This window comes from Bos mutus, chromosome 26, assembly GCF_027580195.1.
Source record: "Bos mutus isolate GX-2022 chromosome 26, NWIPB_WYAK_1.1, whole genome shotgun sequence".
Taxonomy (NCBI): Eukaryota; Metazoa; Chordata; class Mammalia; order Artiodactyla; family Bovidae; genus Bos; species Bos mutus.
In genome coordinates this window covers 6667215-6692390 of record NC_091642.1, presented here as the reverse complement: position 1 = coordinate 6692390, position 25176 = coordinate 6667215, and the positions used below count along the sequence as shown (strand labels likewise).

General features: G+C 45.0%; 2 protein-coding genes and 1 non-coding gene across 4 annotated transcripts in view; 2 read left to right on the top strand and 1 right to left on the bottom strand.

Annotated features, from left to right (window-relative positions):
- Positions 1 to 21886, bottom strand: part of DHX32 (DEAH-box helicase 32 (putative)) — a 53694-nt gene extending 31808 nt beyond the window's left edge. Inside the window, exons 1-2 of the mRNA XM_070363565.1 lie at positions 21746 to 21886; positions 3703 to 4205 (exon numbers count right to left, since the gene is read on the bottom strand). Of these exons, the coding sequence (XP_070219666.1) occupies positions 3703 to 3984 (282 nt within the window). The 5' untranslated portion in view covers positions 3985 to 4205; positions 21746 to 21886. The remainder of the gene's footprint in view (positions 1 to 3702; positions 4206 to 21745) is intronic.
- On the top strand, positions 147 to 253 carry LOC138985882 (U6 spliceosomal RNA). Its single transcript, XR_011462842.1, has one exon. It is a non-coding gene; the product is annotated as a U6 spliceosomal RNA (small nuclear RNA).
- Positions 21887 to 22063: 177 nt separating the features above from the next.
- Positions 22064 to 25176, top strand: part of FANK1 (fibronectin type III and ankyrin repeat domains 1) — a 110530-nt gene continuing 107417 nt past the window's right edge. Inside the window, exon 1 of one of the 2 annotated variants that reach the window (XM_070363569.1) lies at positions 22064 to 22210. Coding sequence is in view for 1 of the 2 variants with exons in the window: in XM_070363568.1 (XP_070219669.1) it covers positions 22198 to 22210 (13 nt within the window). In the remaining variant the exon portion in view is untranslated. The remainder of the gene's footprint in view (positions 22211 to 25176) is intronic. The other variant, XM_070363568.1, reaches the window with a different exon arrangement.

Genomic DNA, 25176 nt, shown 5'->3' with positions numbered 1-25176 from the left:
CTGAAGATACATACTGCCTTCACACTTAACAGAAACAAGCATGATTTATTAAAATGATCAAGAAGTTAAAGATGACAAGAGAAACCACTGCTAGGTATTAACATATTACAGGATAACAATTCTTGCCCTTTAAAAACACACATTCTGTGCTCGCTTCGGCAGCACATATACTAAAATTGGAACGATACAGAGAAGATTAGCATGGCCCCTGCGCAAGGATGACACGCAAATTCGTGAAGCGTTCCATATTTTTCTATGTTCTTTGTGTGTTAGCATTAAATTCTTCATTTGGACACTTTGCCAACAACCACAATTTAAACAAGAGAATTGAGAGACGTATCTTTGCCTCCAGTGGAGTAGAGTATGAGCCGATAAAATCCTTGCCCTTCTCTTGTAACTGAAAGCAGTTTAAGGGACTTCCAGGGAAATAGGAAGTGCCACCTGAAGACGTTTAGATACTGTGTGTGATGAAAATGATTAGTGAGGGTGGATACTAATAACGATGCGTCAGCCAATTGAATTCAAACTAAAGGGAAGGACCAAGTTCTGTTGTTTGATAAATTTTAACCCTTTGTAAAAACCTTTTCCTGTTCGACATCAACTCATTTTTATGTAAACATTGGAATAAAGTTTATCTATGAATACCAAAAAAAAAGAAAGAAAAACACACATTCTAAAAGAAAACTCAAGTATATATTAAATTTTCTTTTAAACGATCGTGTAGGTTAGCAGTTCTGAAACTAAATTTTGAGTATTATAAGAATGAACAAACAATTGTGAATAATGAGTGCTCAGTTTCTCACAGTCAGAGAAGGAAGTTACAAATACAGAAACGGAAAAGACTCAGATGAGTGCTGGACAGCTGAACTGGAATCAGAAGCATCAGTAGGAACCCATGGTTTTTAAGAAGAGAGAGACAGAAATACAGATAAAATGGAAGTATGGAAAGGGAAAGAAATGCAGAGAAGAGAAACAGAAAGAGAGAAATCGAAAGAGCTAGAGAGACAGAAGGAGAAACAGCTTCGGAGCTAGAAAGACAGAGAGGTGTGAGCACACACCCCTCGCATGTTAATTTCCTCACTCTGCTCATGGAGTGGGCCTGAGAGCAATGATAAGCCAACAGCATCCCACTCCTGACACATCTTGGGCTTCCCTTCCGGCTCAGCTGGTAAAGAATCTGCCTGCAATGTGGGAGACCTGGGTTCAAAAGATCCCCTGGAGAAGGGAAAGGCTACCTACTCCAGTATTCTGGCTGGAGAATTCCATGGACTGTACAGTCCATGGCATCGCAAAGAGACACGACTGAGTGACTTTCAATTCACTTCACTCCACTCGATTTTTTAATATAATTCTCGACTAAAAGGAACCATCAGGGCTCTTTGGGGAAAATGGCTTTTTCTAACACTGGAACAAGGAACATACTAGATGAGCCTGTGACGCCTTCTTGGGCTGGAAAGCAGAGACATGCTCAGAGAATGATGTCAAAAGGACACAGAAGTCATCCTGAAGGAACATGGGCCACATTAGGAACCGTTTGAGCAACAAAATAAATGGGCTTCGTAATGAACTATCACCCACAGAATAAGAACTCATGAGTCCACACTGACATAAATAAATGAATAAACAAATAACGAAGGCGAAAAAGCTCAGTTTTACAGAAGAATCCCAAACGGTAAATGTGGGAGGAATCTTGGAATTAGAAAAATCACCGTTTGGTTACTACCACTAAGAATCATGCCAGGATGCTGAAATTGGTAGGTGGATGTGTGATGAGAAGCAGACTGTACACGGTCTCCAAATATCTCCCCATATATTTTAAATGATAGGGGGAAAACCATAATTTTACAAAAGACATCAGGACAGTCACCACCTCGTAAGTTACCCGATTTAACATCACTAGTCATGGGAAAACTCTTCTGTCTGCTGCTATGAGGTCCTGAGGAAGACACACAGCACTTCTGTGCTCCTCCCGCCACAAATGCAGAACTGGAGCCTAACCCGAAGGAAACACCAGACAGATCCGAACTGAGGGGTGTTGTGCAAAACACCTATTTCCTTGTACTTCACAGAAACGTCGTGGATGCGAAGGCCAAGGAAGGACGGAGAAGCTGCTTCAGATCCAAGGTGATGAAGGACAAAGACAAGGAGGTGCAGCGTAACCGAGGTTGGATTCTGAGCTAGAGTTTTTTTTTTTAATTGAAAAGATCCTTAGTGGAAAAACTGATGAACTTTTAATGTTACAAGTTAGATTTGGTAATTATATTGTGGCTAGCCCTGTTTTTAGTAGGTACTGCTGAAGTATTTGGAAGTAAAGGGTATGACATTGTCAACTTACTCTTAAAAGGCTCAGAATAAAAACGTGTGTGTGTATGGAGAGAGAGAACAATAAAGCAAATCTGGTAAAATGTTAACTTTGGTGGGATCTGAGGGAACTGTATGTGGAAAAATCTTTGTACTATGTTGCAACTTTGCATAAGTCTAAAATTATTGCAAAATTAAAACTCTAAATCATTTTTTAACTTGCCACTTGTCCACAGAAACCAGGAAAATTACACTCCTTCAGTGTTAATCATTAACTTCTGGGACACACTGAAATCATTCATTGCAGCAACAACTCATCATAACAAAGGGAAAATCATACATAATACACGTTTGATATTGGCAGTCACAAACTAAATTAAAGGGGGGAAAAAAACCACGTATGATTCATTTCACCTCTCTTCAAGCTCCATTTAGAACAAGGAAGGCTCAGAGGTAGTAAAACCTTGAAACAGCAAAGTGTAAAGAATACTTAGAATGCCAAGACAGTCATGTGACATTCACTAGACAAATGATCACATCCCTCTGGGCCAGAGTTCCATCATCTGGAAAATGAAGGGGCTCTATCAGATTACTTCTGCGGTCTACTCTAATTTGTACATCATGAAAATCTGTAAATTCATTTCATAATAAAAATATTTATCGCTTGCTTTACAAAATATAGATCTCACTCAAACCTCGAGTTCAAACATAACAACAAGGAACTGGCCAATAAGTTGTCACTAGGTTTCCACGCTAATTGTTTCCTCCTCTTTCCTCCATCCCAGGCAAGAATACTGGAGCGGGTTGCCTTTTCCTCCTCTGGAGGATCTTCCTGGCCCAGGGATTGAACGTGTGTCTCCTGCATTGGCAGGCGGATTCTTTACCACTGAGCCACCAGGGAAGCCCTCTGTTATTTCTCAGAGTTTGGAAAACAAAGATTTCCTTGTGTTTTTAACTCTCTGTAGCTTGACCAACGTCACCAACAAGCATATCCGTGCATTCTGAGTATCAGACTGCTAGACCCGTAAACACGGCAGTTAATTCCAAAACTTACCGTGGGCCAGTAACATCTTTTAAAATACAATATGCACAACAGAATACTTTTTTTTTTACAACAAAATAATTCGCATAGATTCTTCTACTAAAGAAAGTTCAGTGGTACAATAAACACGATTAATATCCACGTAAGTATTAACTTTTATTCAGCCGGCTTTCATAAAGGAAATCAGGTTAAGTAACTTATCTGATAAACCTGAATTGCTAAGGTTCCTTTCTGTTCTGTTTTTCAGTTTAGACAATATCATTCTTACAGGAGGACACTATGCTGTGATGCTGTCATTATTTCAGGACTGAAATAGCACAACATACAAAGCCAACCATTTTTTTGCAGGAGCTACTCACCTGAGAGCTCTTGCCACACTTAGCGTCTCCCGAAACGATCACAATTTGACTTTGAAGCAGCTTCTCCATAAAGGAGTATTTTTCCTTCCATATTGGAAGGTCTTCTCTTTCTTTCAGAAGTTTATAGTAACGTGATGAATACGGCAAGCCATCGAAAGGGTTAAGTTCCAAGTCCTCACACGCCAGAATTCCCTCCTCATCCCCGTCACTGGAATCCAGGGACTCGGGGAAATAGCGTTTTTCGGAGGAAGAGTTAGGACATTCCAGGGCTGCTGCTTCCATCTTGTCCAAGGGAGCTTAAGCCGCCGGCATTCTCCCACAACAACCCACTGCAAACAGAGCCGTCTCTGCACACAAACTCAGACGTTCCAGCCTGCGGGACTGCAGGCCAAGGCCCGAGCCAGCTGAATTCCCCTGGTCTGCATGTGTTCTCTGCTGCATCGGCTGCTGTGCTCCGGCGCTCTCCTGTGCATTCAGTGATGGTCGATAAAGCTGGACGCAAACTAAACAAGAAGGAAAGTCAGGTACACAGACACACGAGACGCTCAAAAGAAAGAGCGACAGGCATTCCAAAACAAAAGCCCGATTTCTTCTGTTAACGGGTTACTGTCTGGCATTTCTGCTGCCTGTTTAAAAGGCCAGGAATAATACAGGCTCGCTCTTCGGGTCTGGTTGGTTGCCGTTTCTCCCTGGCCAGTTTAAGCACGAGCCCACCCGGGACCTGGTTCTCTCTGCTGACCCCTGTCCCAGGTCCCCGCATCTTGATTGACAGCGGAATCGGGAGCAACAGGCGGACATTGTGAGCGTGAGGCTCCATCACGTGGTCACTAATCCCACCACAAAGGAGATGGCAGACCCTCCAACAGGGAAAACTGCTGAGGGCCTGGCGAGTGCTCCCCCACACTGGCTTCAGAAAGCCTACTATTTATTTATTTAGCTTAAAAGAGTATTACATTTTCTTATTCATTTTACACTTGCCTGTGCTAATTTACAAAGCCAAGTGAGTGAATTTATTATTTTTTCCCATCTGAGGCTATGCTAGCTTTGGTTAATGAGGTCTTTTATTTGTTTAACTACACCAGAAATCTCAAGCATATTTCTTGAGATTCCTGTGTCTTAAGCCCAACATGTTAGATTTAAGAGGCAACAAATTACAACACTTAGTTTAAATGAAGAAGAGAAAAACTGCCTAAGAAAGGGTAAAATTTACACGAGGAATAGTCTGTATGTGTCAGGGAAGGGATCCTTCCTTTTCCAATCACTGGTGGTTTTTAAAAAATTCAATCAGTATTGCTGGAAATAAGCACTTTTTCACATTAACCAAGGGAAAACTAAAAGCAAAGAAAAACTCAAGTAAAAAAGAACGCAGAATAAACTACATTCCATGATATCTTGTCACTCAGATCACTCTTTTTATGGCACCTCATGTATCAGAATTATTGCTCGAGATTGTCAGAGTTAGTAGTCTCAAACGGCTAGCTTCTAACCATAAGTAATAAAAACAAAACAAAACACTTCTCCACTGGTCAAGTCAGGCTCCAAGGAAACAGTCCATCACTTAAGAAACAATCTTGAGTGCCTTTCCAGGGCTTAAACCAATACACGAGGCGCTGGTCACACACGTAAGGATACTCTGGGCGTAGGACGAAGACTGTTACAGAACTTTTAAAAAGTCACAGATCACAAGCGGGAGACCCTGATCTCCAGGGTGGGGAAAGAACGTTCCGGCTCTACGAGGGCAGAGTTCTTCAAAATTCATTCTGAAAGCCACTGATTCAAAATTCCAATGGAACTGTCAAGGTGTGATAATACAAATGTAACAGGCGTTAACTCCACAATTCCGCAGAGACCAGATCCACAGAAGAGCTCCAAAAGCACGACAGCCTGAGACCACAGCACACGGCGACCTTGCGACGCTGCCCAAGAATCAGAAACCTCTACTGCTTAAGAGAAGTTAACGCTTAGTTTTGTGCAAAAGCACGACAGCCTGAGACCACAGCACACGGTGACCTTGTGACGCTGCCCAAGAATCAGAACCCTCTACTGCTTAAGAGAAGTTACAGCCTGAGACCACAGCACACGGTGGCCTTGCGACGCTGCCCAAGAATCAGAACCCTCTACTGCTTAAGAGAAGTTACAGCCTGAGACCACAGCACACGGCGACCTTGCGACGCTGCCCAAGAATCAGAACCCTCTACTGCTTAAGAGAAGTTACAGCCTGAGACCACAGCACACGGTGGCCTTGCGACGCTGCCCAAGAATCAGAACCCTCTACTGCTTAAGAGAAGTTACAGCCTGAGACCACAGCACACGGCGACCTTGCGACGCTGCCCAAGAATCAGAACCTTCTACTGCTTAAGAGAAGTTACAGCCTGAGACCACAGCACACGGCGACCTTGCGACGGTGCCCAAGAATCAGAACCCTCTACTGCTTAAGAGAAGTTACAGCCTGAGACCACAGCACACGGTGGCCTTGCGACGCTGCCCAAGAATCAGAACCCTCTACTGCTTAAGAGAAGTTAACGCTTAGTTTTGTGTTCAGCTTTTGTTTTGTTCTGATTAGAATCCCTTCCAAGGGATCTCATCTTACATGTAAATTAAATTACTGTTACTATGACTGATGATTGCCTTAGGTACTGTTTCTGAATTGTTTTCAGTTCAGTCGCTCGGTCATGTCTGACTCTTTGCCACCCCATGGTCGCAAATTATTTTATCTTAAAAAAAAAAAAAAAAAGGCAGCACCATTACTATTACCAAACACGTGTCCTTGAAATGTTTCTCTTACAGTACTCCCTAAAAGTATAATCATCTTGTAATCAAAGTCTTACTTGGAAAGTACTGACCACGTTGAATCCTCGGGAACAGTCACGTTTTCTGAATAGGCATCTTTCTAGAAGAAAGCTAAGGCTGACCTTGCCTCTTTTTACACAAACCATGTGTACAGATACACATCACCTACTTATCTGTTCTGGTGATTCAGAGATGACCCATGGAGCGGTGGACTCTACTTCCTCTCCCTGTGAATCTGAGCTTGCCCCGTGACTTGCTGTGACCACAGGAATGCAGTGAAGTTATGCTGGACTACTTCCGAGGCATTCAATCGCTTGAAAACACTCTCCCTTGGAGCCAACTGTCATTCAGTGAGGTGGAGAAGCCACGAGGAAGAGACCGAAGCTTGGCATCTGCTGATAGAAGGCTTAGCCCGCCAACCACGTGGGTGAGTGGTGGAAGGCGCCCCACCCCGGCACAGCCTCCAGACGACCACCGGCCCGGCCGACAGGACGTCTGCACAAGGAGCGGCCACGGGAGCCCAGGCACCTAGAGAACCACGGGACGGGCCACCAAGTTCCAGCAGCAGAAAACCAGACTTCTGCCGGCGAAATAGAGCACACTCGGGATTTAACTTTTTCTTCATGACTCAAGGTCCATTGGAGAAGACTCGAGAGTCCCTTGGACTGCAAGGAAATCCAACCAGTCCATCCTAAAGGAAATCAGTCCTGGGGGTTCAATGGAAGGACTGATGCTGAAGCTGAAACTCCAATACTTTGGCTACCTGATGTAAAGAACTGACTCATTGGAAAAGACCCTGATGCTAGGAAAGATTGAAGGGAGGAGGAGAAGGGGACAACAGAGGATGAGATGGTTGGATGGCATCACTGACTTGATGGGACATGAGTTTGAGTAAACTCCAGAAGTTGGTGATGGACAGGGAGGCCTGGTGTGCTATGGTCCATGGGGTCGCGAAGAGTCAGACACGACTGAGCGACTGAACTGAACTGAACTGAACTGAACAAGGGCACCAATGCACTGGCTCCTGTAACAGAATGAGGTTTCCAGATTTCCCTGAAGTGACGGGGGTCAGAGGCCAGACTGTGGCCACAGAGCCCTCCTTGCCCGGGGATGTGGCCCCCACGTCACACGGTCGCTCTTCCCTGGTGAGGCTCCCATCTGCTTCTCCCACTCTCCTACACGGTGCTGAGAACCAGGCAGCCTTGTTGCACAGAAACGCTTGTGAAGGCTGAGTCCACAAAGGGCTCTACGCTGACCCCAGTCTGAAGGGTAAAGCGATGAAGCCTGCGACACCTATTTTCAGCTCTCTCTGGACCTGTTTTTCTTTCTTTTGGTCTATCTTTATTTATTTGGGCTTCCCTGCTGGCTCAGTTGGTAAAGAATCCACCTGCAATGCAAGAGACCCCGGTTTGATTCCTGGGTCAGGAAGATCCCCTGGAGAGGGGAAAGGATACCCACTGCAGTATTCTTGGGCTTCCCTGTGGCTCAGCCGGTAAAGAATCTGCCTGCAATGCGGGAAACCTGGGTTCGATCCCTGGGTTGGGAAGATCCCCTGGAGAAGGGAAAGGCAACCCACTCCAGTACTCTGGCCTGGAGAATTCCACGGACTGTACAGTCCATGGGGTCGCAACGAGTTGAACACGACTGACCGACTTTCACTTTATCTATTTAACTGGAGGATAACGGGCTTTACAATGTTGTGCTTCTGCTGTACAACAACACGAGTCAGCTGTGAGCATACGTATGTCCCTTCCTTCTCGAGACCCCAGCCCCTCATCCCCTCCCTCCCAGGCATCACGGAGCGTCAGGCTGGGCTCCCCGCGCTGTACAGCAGCTTACAGCAGCTTCCCACTGGCGGTTTTACGCAGGTGGTGGTACGTGTCAAGGCTGCTCTTTAGATTTGTCCCACTCTCTCCTTCCCCTGCTGTGTCCACAAGACCCTTTTACTGTCCTACAGACTGAGTTCCCGATTTGGAGGGGCACGTGGCTGAGTTTTGAGTCTACCAACTCGCAAGACAGACACACACACCTCTCCTCACTGATTCAGCAACTGGCGGGATCCATGTCAATCACTTGCTCCTGTCATCGTTGTTCAGTCACTCAGTTCTGTCTGACTCTTCACGACCCCATGGACTGTAGCCCGCCACGCTCCTCTGTCCATGGGATTTCCCAAGCAAGAATACTGGAGTGGGCGGCTGTTTCCTTCTCCGGGGTATCATCCTGACCCAGGGATTGAACCTGAATCTCCAGGACTGGCAGGTGGATTCTGTACTACTGAGCCACCAAGGAAGCCCCACTTTCCCCCAGATGTAATTAAATACACACAAGAGATTCCTGTCCTGGCCTTTGGCAAATTTAATAGTAGCAACCTAAATAAGGGAAAACAAGTAATACAGGCTACACATCACTCAAAATAAAAATGTTACCTGTCCTGATATAAATATAAACTACATTCTATGACAAGAATTTTAAATCTGAAAGCAAACTGGCATTTCTTCATTTTTCAAAGCTATCCTACATGAGACTGTAGATCACATAATTTGTCAAAGACTGCTCTCTGAAGTGAATCTATTACAACTCTTAAATGAGCATTTATGAAAATAATACATTATCCAGCATAACATGAAACTGCCTCACCAAGAAAAGAATCAGAAGTTAACACGTGGCTAATGAGCTACATGTTGGCCATTTATATTTTGGCTCTGGGCCAGTAATTCTAGAAATGTAAATGAAGTCCATAGACAAGGATAAAGCTTTCAAGGGAATAAGTCAAATAACGTGGTGAAATTTGTCCTGAATAACCGTTCCACCGTTTGATGCTCCTCTTCTGCATTTCCCCGTCACGTTCAACAGAATATCAATGGGTGCTTCACACCTACCAAACCTCACCTGTACAATTTCAGCAAGTGCACAGGTCTGGTGGCCCCCAACACTGAGTCTCTCTGTAAAAGGCTGGTGAGCTCTCACCCTGTTTCGCAGCTCTGATGCCACCGTTTGTGCAGGTCTCCCCGTTTATATGTCCCGTCAAGCCTCTCTCCAGGAACCCCAGTCTCGTGTATTCAACTACCTACTAGTCATCTCCAATGTGGATACTTAGCAGACATTTAAAACTGTATGTACCCAAAGCTGAGCGCTGACATCTGCCCCAAAGCCATACATCTGGGCTGCTCATCTTCTTCCTTTTAACTGCTCAGACCCCAAAATATGAACGTAGTATTCTTCATTTTTCTTTATCTCAAATCCCATCTCTGATCCATCAATGGACTTGCCAGACAGAACAGCAGCATCCAAAGATGTGCGTGTCCAAAGGCCTGGGATCTTCAAAATGTACTCTGCTTGACAAGAGGGCTGCAGATGTGATCAAGTTGAGGACCTTGGCCAAGGGAGATCGAGCTGGTGGGTCTGAGCTAATCGCAGGGTCTGAAAATCAGAGACCCCTTCTCAGGTTTAGTCAGAGGGGACACGACCGTGGAAGAAGGGTTGGGGAGATGTGATGCTTTTGGCTCTGAGGAGGGAGGGCGGGCTTGTGAGCCACAATGTGGTGATCTCTAGAAGCTGGGAAGCCAAGGAAACGAATTCTCTCCTAGAGTGTCTAGAAAGCACCATAGCCCTGCCTGATTTTAAACAAGTGATGAACATTTAAAAACGTGTACTTTAATTTTTATTTCTTTATTTGGCTGTGCTAGGTCTTAGTCACAACACGTGGGATCTCTAGTTGAGACGTGCAGCATCAACTCTTAGTTGGGGCCTGTGGGATCTAGTTCCCTGGCCAGGACTCCAACCCGAGCCCCCTGCATTGAGAGTGCAGAGGCTTAGCCACTGGGCCACAGGGAAATCCCAAACCATGACAAACTAACTTCTAACTGAAGCAAATTATGATAATAAATTACCACTAAATTTGCGGTAATTTGTTACAGGAGCAATAGTTAACTAATACATCTGGTCATGCCCGTTCTACCTTCAAAATATATCAAAACCCCCGTAACTTCCACCATGAACAGCCAGTCTGAGCACTAACCTCTCATCTGGATTACTTCAGCAGCCTCGAGACTGGCCTTGGTTCCACCCTTAGTCTCTTGAAGTCAAAGAGATCCTGGTAAAGTCTACTTAGGTCTCCTCTGCTCAAAAATTTCTCATGATTTAGAAACTTCACCTTACTCCAAGGAAAAACCACAATCCTTAACAGGACCTGCAAGGCCTGTGGGATGCAGAGGCATCACCTGCCTGCCCGTTTCCCTGGCTCCCTCTCTCACTCACACTTCTCTGCTCAAGCGGCCCCCTCACTGTTCCTCAAACACACGGCACACACCTGCTTCAGGACTTCATACCCGCTCTGCTCTCCGCCTGAAACGCTCCTTTCCTCCGATACCCAAACAGCCAGCTCCCTTATTTTCCTAAAGACCTTCATCAAATGTCAACTCTGCCACGGGGGGCTTTCCTGCCACGGGTCTGCCCTGTCTGAACTTTCAGCCACGCCCCTGTGCCCCACACCCACTCCCCTAGCTCCTTAGCCTGCTCTGTTTCCTCTTCACATCTGTTTATTGTTGGAGCCCTCCACCGGAAGGCAGGCACCTCGAGTTGGGGAGGTGTCTGTTTTTCTCCCTGCCTTTACGGCCGAGTTGGCACATGGAAAGCATTCAACAGATACTTGCTGAATGAATCAATGATGTTGCTAGCACACCAGGGTACTGCTGTTCAACTATCCGGGTTGCCCTCTGTTCAGTCAGTGACCAAGTCCTTCAAATGTCACCGCATTCTGTCCCTTTCATCTCGCCTTTCATCCCAGACGTCCGTGGCCACCTGCCTGTCTCCCCAGGTGCTCCACTGCAATCCTCGTGCACAGATCTGCACTTTCATTATATTACTCTACTTAAAGTTCCAGTTGGCTGACTACCGGTGCATCAATAGAGCTGAAACACTTCTGTTAGGAACTCACTATGTTTCTGGATTTCAGTGACTTTTTTGCCCCCGAATATGACACAGAATAGACCCTTGCTGTTTTTAAAGGTTACGGCCTGAGAGTCTGGTGAATTAGCACATCCATCAACTGAAATATCTGCGAGCTTAAGTTTTTGCATGAACCATACACTGAAATCACAAATTAGCTCCTTTTTCAACATTTCTTAGAGCTGCTTTTTTCTTGATGAATGAGAAGAGTGGTTGTGTAGAAAATCAGTTACACTGAGATTCACACAGCAGCGTGCCTCAAGCATGCTTCAGCAGACCCCCTGATCTTTTCGGTCACTTGTCAATAACCAATATGAGGAGGCAACATCCCTAAGGATTAGGGAACTACTGAACCATCTGTACTACACACTATCTTTCCTTTCAGTCTCTCTACTCGAACCACCATCGAGCTATACCCTCTTTGGCAATTTCCACAGTCTGAACTCAGATACAGTGGGTCTTGATTAGCAATCAGAGGTTCAATCACCTTCTGTCCTTTGGGGATTTTATGCTTTTAAGACTAACATCTGATTGTGTTTTATTACAGGTATTATTCTCAATCTAATAGGTTTTCTCTGTTCTCAAGTCTTCTCATCTTCAATGCCTGCATTTTCATGTCTTCCGTTTTCTTATTCAACCAATATTTGACTGTCTACTAAGTATCTGGCCTGTGAACATACGAGTGACTCATATGCACAGGTGAACATACAAGTGACATGTGAACAGGCAGGGCTGGGTCCCGTCCTCATGGGGCTTACAGTCTAGCTGAAAACGAAGGTGGGGGTCAAAAAAGACTCTTAATCTTGTAGTCAAATAAGGAAGACTTCCTGGTAGCTCAGATGGTAAAGAATCTGCCTGCAGTGCGGGAGACCTGGGTTCCATCTCTGGGTCAGGAAGATCCTCTGGAGAAGAGAATGGGTACCCCCTCCAGTGTTCTTGCCTGGAGAATCCCATGGACAGAGAAGCCTGGTGGGCCACAGTCCATGGGGTTGCAAAAAGTGGGACACGACTAAGTGACTAACACTTTCACCTTCTTTCAAGTAAGCAGAAGAAGGAAGAATGACAGGTATGCAATAGAAAAAAGAAAAGATCCAGGGACAGGTGCATTCACAGATGAGACAAGGGCCAAATCAGGGAAGACTGGATAAGCTATTAATAAAACTATTAAGTTTTATTTTAAATGCCATGGGCCTAACTCAGTCATTTCTTGATTAAAATTTTTATCTTTTAAACATTTTGCTTTTCTTTACAATTTTGTTAAATCTAATGTGTTACTCAATTTTCCAAATATTACCTATGATTTTTCTAATATTTACCTTCAGCTTTCTTAATTACTAGTGCATGACAAGTTCTAGGAGAGCTGGTGCCAACTGAATGTAAATGGCAGAATGGAATGGATACTGGAATTATGAGCAAGCTTAACGAACAGGGCAGTAAGAGAAACCAGTAAATGGCAGAATAGAATGGATACTGGAATTATGAGCAAGCTTACCGAACAGGGCAGTAAGAGAAACCAGCAAATCACATTCAAGTGAAAAATTATCAGAAATATTAAAAACTAAACACCACTTCTTGACTATTTAAAACTATTTTCACAAAGGCCTGTGAAAATAGGTCTTTTCTATGCTCTAACTCATAGCCGGTCCTTTTTCATCCCCACTGCTTAGGAAAAGTGCTCTGGGGAAAACACACTTACACAAACACCTTGCCTTTTAAACAATTATTCTTTTAATGTGACTGACAAATTTGTTTTGACACAATTTATGTGACCAACGCATTTTTCTTGAAGAATTTGTGCTAATTTTTATTGAAAGTTTTTAAAATAATTTAATAACTATTTAAAGTCTCTTCATATTCTGCAGAAGAGGCAATTATTTATTATTCAAATGTTTGCAAACAGAATTAAATGGAGAGTCCAGTAACTTCTTAAAAATCCTAGAGGATGTCCCTGGTGTTCAGTGGTTAAGAGTACACCTTGCAATGCGGGGGACACGGGCTCGATCCCTGGTTCTGGAAGATCCCACATGTTGCAGAGCAACTAAGTCCAAGTACCACAATCACTGAGCCCATGCTCTGGGGCCCTTGAGCTGCTACTGAAGCCCGAGTGCCTAGAGCCTGAGTTCTGCAGCAAGAGAAGCCACCCGAAGGAGAAGCCTGTGCCCCACAGCAAAGAGCAGACACCGCTCGCGCATCTAGAGCAAAGCCCCGCCACACAGCTACAAAAACCCAGCACGGCCAAAAATAAGTAAGTCTTTCTAATGGATGTGAATCTGAGCAAACTCCCGGAGACAGTGAAGGACAGGGAAGCCTGGGGTCCTGCAGTCCTTGGGGTCGCAAAGAGTCGGACACGACTTAGCGGCTGAACACCGAACAAGGGGAGCGACTTAGTAAAAGGAAACATCTGTCTAGGTGGAATCTTTGGAACAACGCTGGACACTAACGCAAACTCAGCACACGTACTCGACACATTCACTCAGGCTTTCACGTGGCGTCCTCTAGCTCTAGGTTTATGACAGACTTCCTAAGGTCAAGATCCACTTCTGAGTCTTCTCTGCAGAGTCTACAACGTAACACAGGCCTTTGCTAAGATTATGTGACCAATAATAAACAATATACTCGTGAACCATGATGACAAGGTTTAGAACAAAGGAAGGTTAATGAGGCATTACAAGTGAATAATGACTGTCCTCAGAATAGAGGGCTGTTATTTCTTTGGAGAACAGGATCATTAGTTTCATATTCCACACCAACCCTATTCAAAGTGCTTGTTTGTGACACGATAAGGAGCTTGCACTGCAGTGTAAGTTAACTGGCTGCTTCCTTCCCTGAAGAAATCCTGCTATTACCCTGAACTAACAGTATGATTAGGGCCACAGTCTATTTACATTCTGGCACCAGCTCCTAATCTCACTGCAAACCAGTAAGTCTGTGGACTGACACTGGTCTGCACACTGCACTTTGAAAACAAAGGTCCTATCCAACCACCGAAGCTGGACTAGTACTAAGGACAGCGATAATGATAATGAGGATGATTCTACCAATTAGCCTTTACAGAGTGCTTACCGGGCGCCAGATGCTAGAAGTACTTAAGCAGTTTATATGGATTATTTCATTTAAACTCTTAAGGACCCCATGAGGGTTTACTTTATTATTTCCATTTTTTTTAATGAGGAAATTTAAGCCTTCAGAAGCTTAGTTAATTCACTCAGCTTTGAGCTGCTCAGCTGGGGTAGAGCAGGTGCTGAAGTCCTGCAGTCTGCTCTCAGCTTCGCCCCAGGTATGTGTCCCAGGTACGGGTCTAGGGTGTGCTCGACTGTGTCGCACCACGCTGCTCCCTGCCCGCGTTAAAGAATTGCAGCAGGCTCCCGCGGCAACACTGTGGGTAGAGAACCACTCGACATTACAGGAGGTACCAGGCAGGGTGGCCGGGAAAACATACCATATGACAACAGTTCTTCACGGAAAGGAAAACATAGCTGTAATCCCCCATATTGAGAGCTGCAGTCAAATATCTAATACGAAAACTTTATTTTCCAGGTGTATTCTATTTTAATCAAAAACAATGGACTTAACATAACTGGGCTTTTAAGAAGATTACTCCTTTGCTTTCCTTTGTTTTAATTGGCTCAGAGCTCCCCAAAGCACATCCTATTGTATACTGTCATCCTGCTTATTTAACTTACATGCAGAGTACAGCATGTGAAAAGCCAGGCTGGATGAAGCACACGCTGGAATCAAGATTATTGGGAGAAACATCAATAACCTCAGATATGTAGATGACACCAGCCTTAGGTCAGAAAGTAAAGAAGAATTCAATAGCCTCTTGATGAAGGTGAAAGAGGAGAGTGAAAAAGCTGTCTTAAAACTCAACACTGAAAAAATGAAGAACACGGCATCAGGTCCAATCACTTCATGGCAAATAGATAGGGAAACAATGGAAACAGTGACAGATTTTTATTTTCTTGGGCTCCAAAATCACTGTGGATGGTGACTGCAGCCATGAAATTATAAACACTCGCTCCTTGGAAGAAAAGCTATGACAGACCTAGACAGCATATTAAAAAGCAGAGACATTACTTTGCTGACAAAGGTCTGTATAGTCAAAGCTATGGTTTTTCCAGTAGTCACGTAGAGATGTGACAGCTGAACAATAAAAAAGGCTGAGCACCAAAGAACTTTTGAACTGTGATGTTGGAGAAATTCCTGAGAGTCCCTTGGACAGCAAGGAGATCAAGCCTGTCAGTCCTAAAGGAAATCAACCCTGAATATTCACTGGAAGGACTGATGCTGAAGTTGAAGCTCCAATACTTGGGCCACCTGATTCGAAGAGCTGACTCATCAGAAAAGACCCTGATGCTGGGAAAGATTGAAGGCAGGAGGAGAAGGGGACGACAGAAGATGAGATGGTTGGATGGCATCATTGACTCAATGGACATGAGTTTGGGCAAGCTCTGGGAGTTGGTGACGGACAGGGAAGCCTGGCGTGCTGCAGTCCATGGGGTTGCAAAAAGTTGGAGACAACTAAGCGACTGAACAACAACAACAATGGTTTCTAGTGGAAGAGCCTGGCAGGTTACAGTCCATGGGGTTGAAGAGAGTCAGACACAACCAAGCGATATCTCAATAATAATAATATACCACACACAGCTTGAATAATCAATCCTGCACAATTTTTTTTCAAGAATCCTACATTCTACTGGCAATTTGCACATACAGAAAGACTTCCCAAGCTCAATCAATGTTTGTATATCATAATAACATATTACTCCCTACATGTAAGTCTATAAATCAAGGGTTTTGTTAGAATTTCAAATGGCTGGGCCACTCAGTGCTTTTTAACACTATTTTGATGATTATTTTTACTGGATAATATTCTAAAAACTAACACTTGAGTAAAAGCAAAGTTAATAAAGTATACTAAAATATTAATTTGACTTATTTATGCAGTCTAATTAGATATCTGAACAAAATGCGTGAGCCAATCAAAGTTGAAAACTAAAAATAGGCTATTGCCAGTCTCCTTAAGGAAGTCACCGTATTTATTTTACCTACAACATACACAAAATGAACTTTCATACAACTTCTTTATCAGACAGTATTGCTTGGGGCATTATCATACCTCCTGAAGTTATATTCTACTTGAATTGTTGCTCTCAACGAGATTGTGAAAAACGAAAAATACGAGGAACCTTTTTCACTAAGTATGTGTGTGTGTGCGTGTTCAGTCGGTCGTGTCCGACTCTCTGCGACCCCATGGACTGTAGCCCGCCAGGCTCCTCTGTGAGTGGGATTCTCCAGGCAAGAGTACTGGAGTGGGCTGTCATTTCCTCCTCCATGCTAACGAAGTAATGGGTAGCCATTCTGCACCAACTTTATTAAAACAAGAATCAATCGATAAACTACGTTGCGCACTCTAAGGCAGGTGGAGGAAAACAGAACCACTTCAGGGACTGCCAACACACGAGCCCGGAAGAGCAGGGGTTCTGTTCTGTTCATCTCTCCAGATTTTCTGGTCCCTCCTCTCTAGTCTCTGTACCCCAGAGTTTTATCCCCAACCCTCTTCTCACTGCACATACCTCCCCAGAGAATCTCACTCACATTTTAACTTCAATCACTGAGTGCTTCACCCGAGTTCCAGCTTCATCTCAGACTTCCTTCTACAGCACCAGAGCCACACGTCCAAGTACTACTTATGGGATGTCCCAACTTAGATAACAGGCAATTTCAGGGTTAACGTTCAAAACTGAACTTGTCATCTACCCCATTCTCACACTTCTGAGAAAGAAAACGCTTCTTTCACATTCCTGATTCAGCAACTGACAGAACAATGCCCGTCAGCAGGAAGTCATCCCTGGCTTCTCCCCCACCTCCACGTCCAGCACCTCCAAGGCTGCTGATTTCACCTCGCTCAGCGGCCCCTCCTCCTGATTCCCGACACCATCACCACCAGAGCCTTCGTTATCTTATCATTTTTTCACAGAATTGCTGCAAAATCTCCAGTTTTGCTTTTCTGCCTCTATCTGTGGCTCTCCGTTAACGTGACGTCATTCACAGGCTGCCGGTGATCTCTGTCAAATGCAAAACTGGTCATGTCACTGACTCAAGTGCTTTTTATTACCTTCAAGACAAAAGCCTCACTCCCGGGTTCTTTTTGACTTAGTCTGTATTTGCTTCTCCAGTCTTCCAGAATGTTCTCTCTGCTCCAGCCACAATCCTATCCCCTGTACCTCTGCCCAGTCTCTTCCTCTGCCTGGGAGGTTCCCCTGCCCTCACAGACAATCAATCCATGGAGTCATTTCCTAGTCCTGTCCCTCCTGGAGAAGAAATCCAGGTCCCAGGAAGTACCTAACACATTATAGGTGCCCACCGAATATTTGCTGTGTGTATGCTGGAGTTAATGACAACCCTTTACATTTAATACATTCTTTGTAATATACAAGGAATTTTCATTCACATCTATAATCACATTTGACAACCACTGCAGGTTTTATCATCCTGAGTTATCAATGAGGAAATAATGGCCCCTGACTTTCCCAAGATGGAAGAGCAGGAATTAATGCAATCATCCCTAACTAAAGGCTTGTCCTCTATTATTATCCTACTTAATTATCAGGTACATACTGAAAACCCACTATGAGCTAAAAGGAATATAGAAGCAGCCTAGGTCATGGACTTAGCTCTAAAATGTTTAATCTCAACAGAGGCACAAGACCCATACACACAAAAAAATGAGAGAAAATTCTACAAGATAGTATAGTATATATACAAAATAGATAACCAATAGGGACCTACTGTATACACAGAAAACTATATTCAATATCTTATAATATTGAAAAGAATCTTTAAGGTAAAAGTATCTGAGAAGGGACATATATGTATATATATATGGCTAAATCACTGTACTATACACCTGAAACTAACACGATACCGTAAACTAACTATACCTCAATTAAAAAAAATTCTAAGAAAAAAAAAGAAAGTATAGTGTAGTATCGGGCTAAGTGCCAAAGTGCGTAGTGACCCAGGGAGGAACAGAAGTGCACTCAGTGGCACTCACCTATCCTGGGGGCTTCCTGGGCTCAGGGGGTAAAATATCCCTCTGCCAATGCATGAGATGCAGAAGACGCGGGTTTGACTCCTGGGTTGGGAAGTTCCCCTGGAGAAAGGAATGGCAAGCTGCTCCAGTGTTCTTGCCTGGAAAATCCCACAGACAGAGGAGTCTGGTGGGCCGCAGTCCAGGGGGTTGCAGGGTCGGACACGACTGAGTGACGGCATGAACACACGCGCGCCCACCCTGGAGAGGCCCTCCAGACAGGAGATGGGGGAGAGGGCAGCATGGCTCTGTAGCCCAGTTATACCATGAGTGATTAAAAGGGCTAATAGAGAGGCATTTCTTAAGTCCAACAATTTGAGTGCAGACCATGACAGGTCTGGAGGACAGAAAGGAAACAGCAAAAATGGAAATTTAATTGTTTTCTGTCTTTGAACAAATTCCTTCTGAGTTTTAGAAAGTAACAGAGGGAAGAGTTCCCTCACTATGGAAAAACAGAAATCCAGAAACAAAAATGAAAACTTCCTCTGACTTACGAGAGTAAGTTTATGAAACAGAAGTACATTCATCTGCTTTATTTTCCTTCTTTCCTTTTGAAATCATCCTACTTGAATTAAACCACGTTAACTTCCTAAGGGAATTACTTTTACTTTGAATTCTGATGTGGACAAGAGATTTAAACAAGAAGAAGAAAGGCCACCTCTGTCTCTTAATTGCTACCTTGTTATTTCCTGGGACAGTGCTTTGGCTTGCTACATGTAGTTGAGCATCAGCAAAGTAAACAATAATGTAATTATTCCCTCCAGTGAAGAGCTGGGAAACTTTTCCCAACGTGACAGTGAAAACAAATAGAAAAAGTAGTACAGAATCCCCAAAGGGATGACCCATACCTTTACCATTCATTTCAACCCCCAGCAGCTAGCAACCAACCTCAGGCCATCCCTCCAGTAATAAAGCAAGGCCCTTTATCTGGAGCAATTTCTTTAAAGCTCTTCTCAATCATTCAATAGACATTTAACAAGTACATTGTTACCGGAGAAAAAGAAACTGAATAGCAACCCCTGCCTTGGACACTTTTGTACCTACCCTTCCTCATTTTCACCCCCTTCTTTAGTCCTATGTTCCACAGGCACACAATCCCCTAAGACAAATGCTGTTTTTCCGTTGCTCAAGTCACCTATTACCTAAAATATGTCAATGCAAGATTGCCTCAATGTCAAGCTCATAGCTATCGATAAAATCATTCATCTATACTACAAAATATTTACCAATACACATCTCCATTTTATAACGCAATTATCCTCTGGTAAAAAAAAAAAAAAGAAAAAAAGTCTGCATATAACTATTAAATTCTCGAGTCCTTGTTACATGAAGATCTACAATTTTGGTTCTTTCTTCTTTTTAAATACAAGTACCTAATCCTTTACTATATGGGAAAATTTAACCCTACCTCCTCTTTTCTTTCTGTTAATAAAAGCCAAGCTTTAATCGTTATCTTGTCACTTTGACTATGAGATTTTCAACGAACATCATTATGTTTGTTTCTCCAGTGAAAAGACTAATTCATAACTTTGCTAATGATGTGAAAACTAGAATTTGAAAAGACTGTACTACAGAACTGTTGATCTCAGAACCTTTCTATCTAAAAATCCATTCCCTGTCTCCAAGTAACAAGAACAGGTAGTCAAGGTACCTACCATGAAGTGTTTACCTTCCAACTTGAATTTATTACTTTAATACTGTAGCTGTTGAATTACAGGTTCTGTGTATATCACACTGCTTGTCAATATCCACATAAGCATAAACCCTGTGGCTTTGACAATGAATCTGAAAAAGTCCCCGTACAGCCTGAGAGGGGAGAGCCCAATTTGGTGGAGTATAATAAATGTCCCTTTCCATCACAGAGTATCTGCTTCTCAGGTTCAATTAACCTCTGAATGATTCTCTTTCTGAGAGGAAAGTAATCCTCCTCGATGTCCTTGTCATCTACGGGTGGAAAAGAATGAGTAGTCACTAACGTGACCCCAAACCACTCTCTTCTTTTCATTCCCCTCAAGTCCTGTCTAGGGCAGCAGGAGGAACTGATGGAGGGGCCAAAATCTTCAGACCCGAGCACTGCATCGATCATGGATCATGCCGTTTCCTCCCACCTACCCGTGCATCCCCTTCCTTTCCTTCTCTCCTCTCCTTAGCGTTGCTCTTCTTGACCTATACAGCACTCTCCCTGTGGTCTGAATTTTTACAGCCTACCAGACAAAATGCTCGGTGATCCCCAACGCTTCCTAAAAGCACTACCTGCGTCGATGTTTTCAAAACCACTCTTGAGAGAAAAAAAGACTATGGTGTGGGATCTTGCTACAAAAAAAGATTACGGTGTGTTTCACTTGCCCTACCAAGTTTTGGTGCAGAACGTGTGGGCTTGGTGCCCACAACTTGGAGCGAAAACCAGGAGCTCTAAAACAAATACACCCACACACATAGACACACATACTTGGTGATACAACCTAGAGCGAAAACCAGGAGCCCTGAAACAAATACACACACACACACACACACACACACACACTTGGTGCTACAACTTGTAGAGAAAACCAGGAGCCCTGAAACAAATACACACACACACACACACACACACACACACACTTGGTGCTACAACTTGGAGCGAAAACCAGGAGCCCTGAAACACACACACACACACTCACACACACACACACACACACACTCACACACACACTTGGTGCTACAACTTGGAGCGAAAACCAGGAGCCCTGAAACACACACACACACACACACACACACAAAACTAAAAACCGGAAAGATCCGACTGGGGCCCGCGGCCTGAAAGGTGACTCTTGGGATGACAGTGCAATGTGCGCAGCGGAGGCGCCTTCTCCCCGCATTTCGGGACCCGAGCGACATGCTCGGCCCACTGCCGACCACTTGCTCCCATCCGCTAAGAAGCGCTGCCGGCCAAAGTGACACGAGTGGCCGAAGTTCGGCCCCGGGCCGAGCCGGCGCACCGCCCCCCGACCCGTGGCCGCCCCCCAGCCTCGCAGCCCCGGGGCCCGCAGGGAGGGCCCGCGCGCCGGGACGCGGCTCCGCTAGGCTGGGGGGCGGCCCGGGGCGGGGGGCCGTCTCCTCCCGGGCGTTTCCCCAGTCGGGGCGGGGTGGTCCGGGGCCGACCCGGCGGGCCCGCAACAGGTGCGCCCGGGCCGCCCCCACCCCGGCCTCCCGCCGCCGCGGCCCGGCCTTTACCTGCTGTCTGCGGACGGAGGCCCGGGTGCGGGCGCCCTTCCCCGCCGAGCTCGCCGGACGCGCGGACCGACGAACGGACGCCTGGGATCGGCGACGGAGGGCCCACGGGGCCCCACCCGAAGGCCCCGCCGGGGACGCGAGGGCCACCGCGGGGAGGGCGCGACCGCCCGACCAGGCCGCCCCGGGGCAGTGCGTCTTGCGCCCGCGGGCCCCCTCCGCCCGCAGCGCTCGCTGCCCCCCTGGAGACGCGCGGGCCCTCGCGCTCGTTCGCGTTTCCTGGCGTCTTTTGGTCCCTCCCTCTCGCCGTCCTTCCTGCTCCTCCTCCTGCCCCCACCCCCGCCTCTGGGTTGTCAGGGCAACCGAAGCGACGCCGGCCCCCGGGAGGAGAGGCGTTAAAAGGGGCTTGCGGCGCCGGGGGCTCGGCCGATAGGGGCCCGGGAGCAGCTTACTCTATGGAGCTCCAGAGTAAGGGGGCCGGGGCCGGGGCGGGCCTCCCCCGGAACGGGTGTGGGCGCCCTGCGCGACGCTCCGCAGGCTTTTTTAAAACGCTTTTGACCTGGATATAAGGTCTCCCTCTCCCGCTTTCTTCTTCGAGGGAGTCGAGAAAGGGGCTAAATCCCGCGGAGTGTGACTGTCGGGAGCCAGAGGGCTGCGTGAGCTCGGGAATGTGGGCTGGAGGAGGCAGCGCCACCAGGGTGTTGCTTCCTAAAATGACCCCCCAAGCAAATCCATTTCTTGTTACTATTGCTGTCATTATTATTGGAGCTTTCCTGGTGGCTCAGATGGTAAAGAATCCTCCGTCAATGAGACACAGGTTCGATCCCTGGGTTGGGAAGATCCCCTGGAGGAGGCCATGGCAACCCACTCCAGTATTCTTGCCTGGAGAATTCCATGGACAGAGGAGCCTGGCAGGAATACAGTCCATAGGGTCGCAGAGTCAGACACGACTGAAGCGACTTGGCATGGTACAGTCCTCCACTGTTTTGTTTGGTACTTTGATTCACTGACCATAAGTAGCCATTCAGCTTCTAAAATGTCAGCAATTGAACCTGCAAGGAGGCTAGCTAGCTCTTGTACTTATTAGAAGATATGGCATCCTCTTCACAGTAGTCGGAGATTTGAAAGAGAGAAAAATTTTGAGCTTTGTGCAAGAGTGTTTAGTTGCTAGAGGTTCTCCGACTCATTGGGAAAGACTCTGATGCTGGGAGGGATTGGGGGCAGGAGGAGAAGGGAACGACAGAGGATGAGATGGCTGGATGGCATCACTGACTCGATGGACGTGAGTCTGAGTGAACTCCGGGAGTTGGTGATGGACAGGGAGGCCTGGCGTGCTGCGATTCATGGGGTCGCAAAGAGTCAGACACGACTGAGCGACTGAACTGAACTGAGAGGTTCTCCGAGGTAGGCTTGGACACGCAAAAAGGAAAAAAAAGTTACGATTTCCTTTTCTGTTTCCCACTTTGTTTGACAAAAGGTGAGCCGTCTGGAATTATCAGATCTAACACAAGCTTTAACTTACTGTGTTTTTGATTGTTGTTCAGTGTGCTGTGCTTAGTCGTTCAGTCGTGTCCAACTCTTGCGACCCCATGGACTGTAGCCTACCAGGCTCCTCTGTCCATGGGATTCTCCAGGCAAGAATACTGGAGTGGGTTGCCATGCCCTCCTCCAGGGTATCTTTCCAACCCAGGGATACAACCCAGGTCTCCCACATTGCAGGCGGATTCTTTACCATCTGAGCCACCAGGGAAGCCCATTGATTGTTGTTATATTATTACTACTGCTACTACTACTATTCAAACCTCTCTAGGGACACAGAGCTCCGTCCTTTTTCCCCAAGCTGTTTTATTGCTCCTTTTGTTCTTAAAATAAGAACGGTGTTTCATGTGGAGACTAGAAAGACCTGGAACTTTTATAGGAGGATGCAGTGTGACTCTGAAAACCAAGTTGTCTTTTCTTGCACAATTTCAGAAATGAAAGTACTCAGACCATGTCCATTCTCTGGGGTATATGCTGATGTTGTTAAAGGTCGTTAGTTTCCAAGGAGGTTTCTAAAGAGTTTTTCCTTTCTTTTAACTCCCTTGCTGAGCAGAAAGCTTGTAAATTGAGAATTATAGTTTGAGTGGATTTTATACACTGTTCTATCACTCACACTTGTAACTCTCTGGATTCTGTGTGTTGTCTAACCTGTTGAGAGAAATTTAACTTACAACAATGTTAGAATTTTTGTATCATTTCAAACTAATGCCAGGGTGTGTATGTTCTCTCTTTAGAGAAGAAATAAAGTGAAATGAAATATCTCTCTTAAAAATACCAACTTTATTTCTTCAAATTTATGTTACTGTTTAACTGTGTAAACTAAAAATTTCAAGTATGGTATTGAATTTGGTATTTCCAATTTCAATACCAATACCAATTTCAAATTCCAATATCAATTTCCATGGTATTCTCTATGTTCTAAATACTCTGCTGGGGTGGAGGATTGAACAGTGAATAAAACCCTGTTAGCTTTGGTTATCCCTGGAAAACTGAGCAGACCCTTGCCCAAGAACTTCTGAAAACCTCCCTGGGGTCTGAGATTAGGGGATGGAAATGGACAGAAGGCTTCCGGCAGAATAACCCAACAAAGAATGAGGGAAAGGGGTTCCAGACAGGTCCCTGAGACCAGAGAGAGCAGTGTGGGTTTAAGGTTCAGAGTTCAAAGATCAGTAGAGCTGTAACTGAGAAGACTGAAGGTGGAGGGGAGGAGGAAGAAAAGAAACAAGGCTAGAAAAGTGAGTAGGAACCGGATCCTGGAGACTTTGTAAAACTGTGAGAAATTTATTACTTCTATGAATGACACATCTGATTTATATCTGATCACATTGGGTCTTAACATGGAAATATTTGTTAAGTAATCTTTTATGCCTGGGACACAGCTGTATATTTCTTTTTTACATACTCTCAAATGCCGTCACCAGTTTAATTTTAGATAATTCAAACAATGACCACTTACCTTAGAGGATTCTTTAGCAGCCTAATAGACATCATTTTGGGTGAATATTAATTCATTTGCTGTTAATAAATATTTTAAAGGACAAGATTAGATGGTCTTTAAGATCCTTTTTAATGTCAAGAAATGTACCCTACCAGATTCGACCTGAGACTCAAGTTACTATTTTATTCTCTCAAAGATATTGGAAAATACTATGGCTGTGATATTAACAAATACTACAATTGTACTGTTATCAGTATTATATTAACAATATAGTATGTTGTTATGCCAATATTATCTGGCATATTTTAAGCCTGGTGTGTACATGATACCATTTGTTATTGGGGGGTTTCAAGTAGCATTTTACTGGTGTAGCTCAATATAGCACTAGTAAATTGATTTAAAAGGAGGCACCTTCTTCATTGCCTTTAAGGATTAAACATGTATCTAAGGACACCAC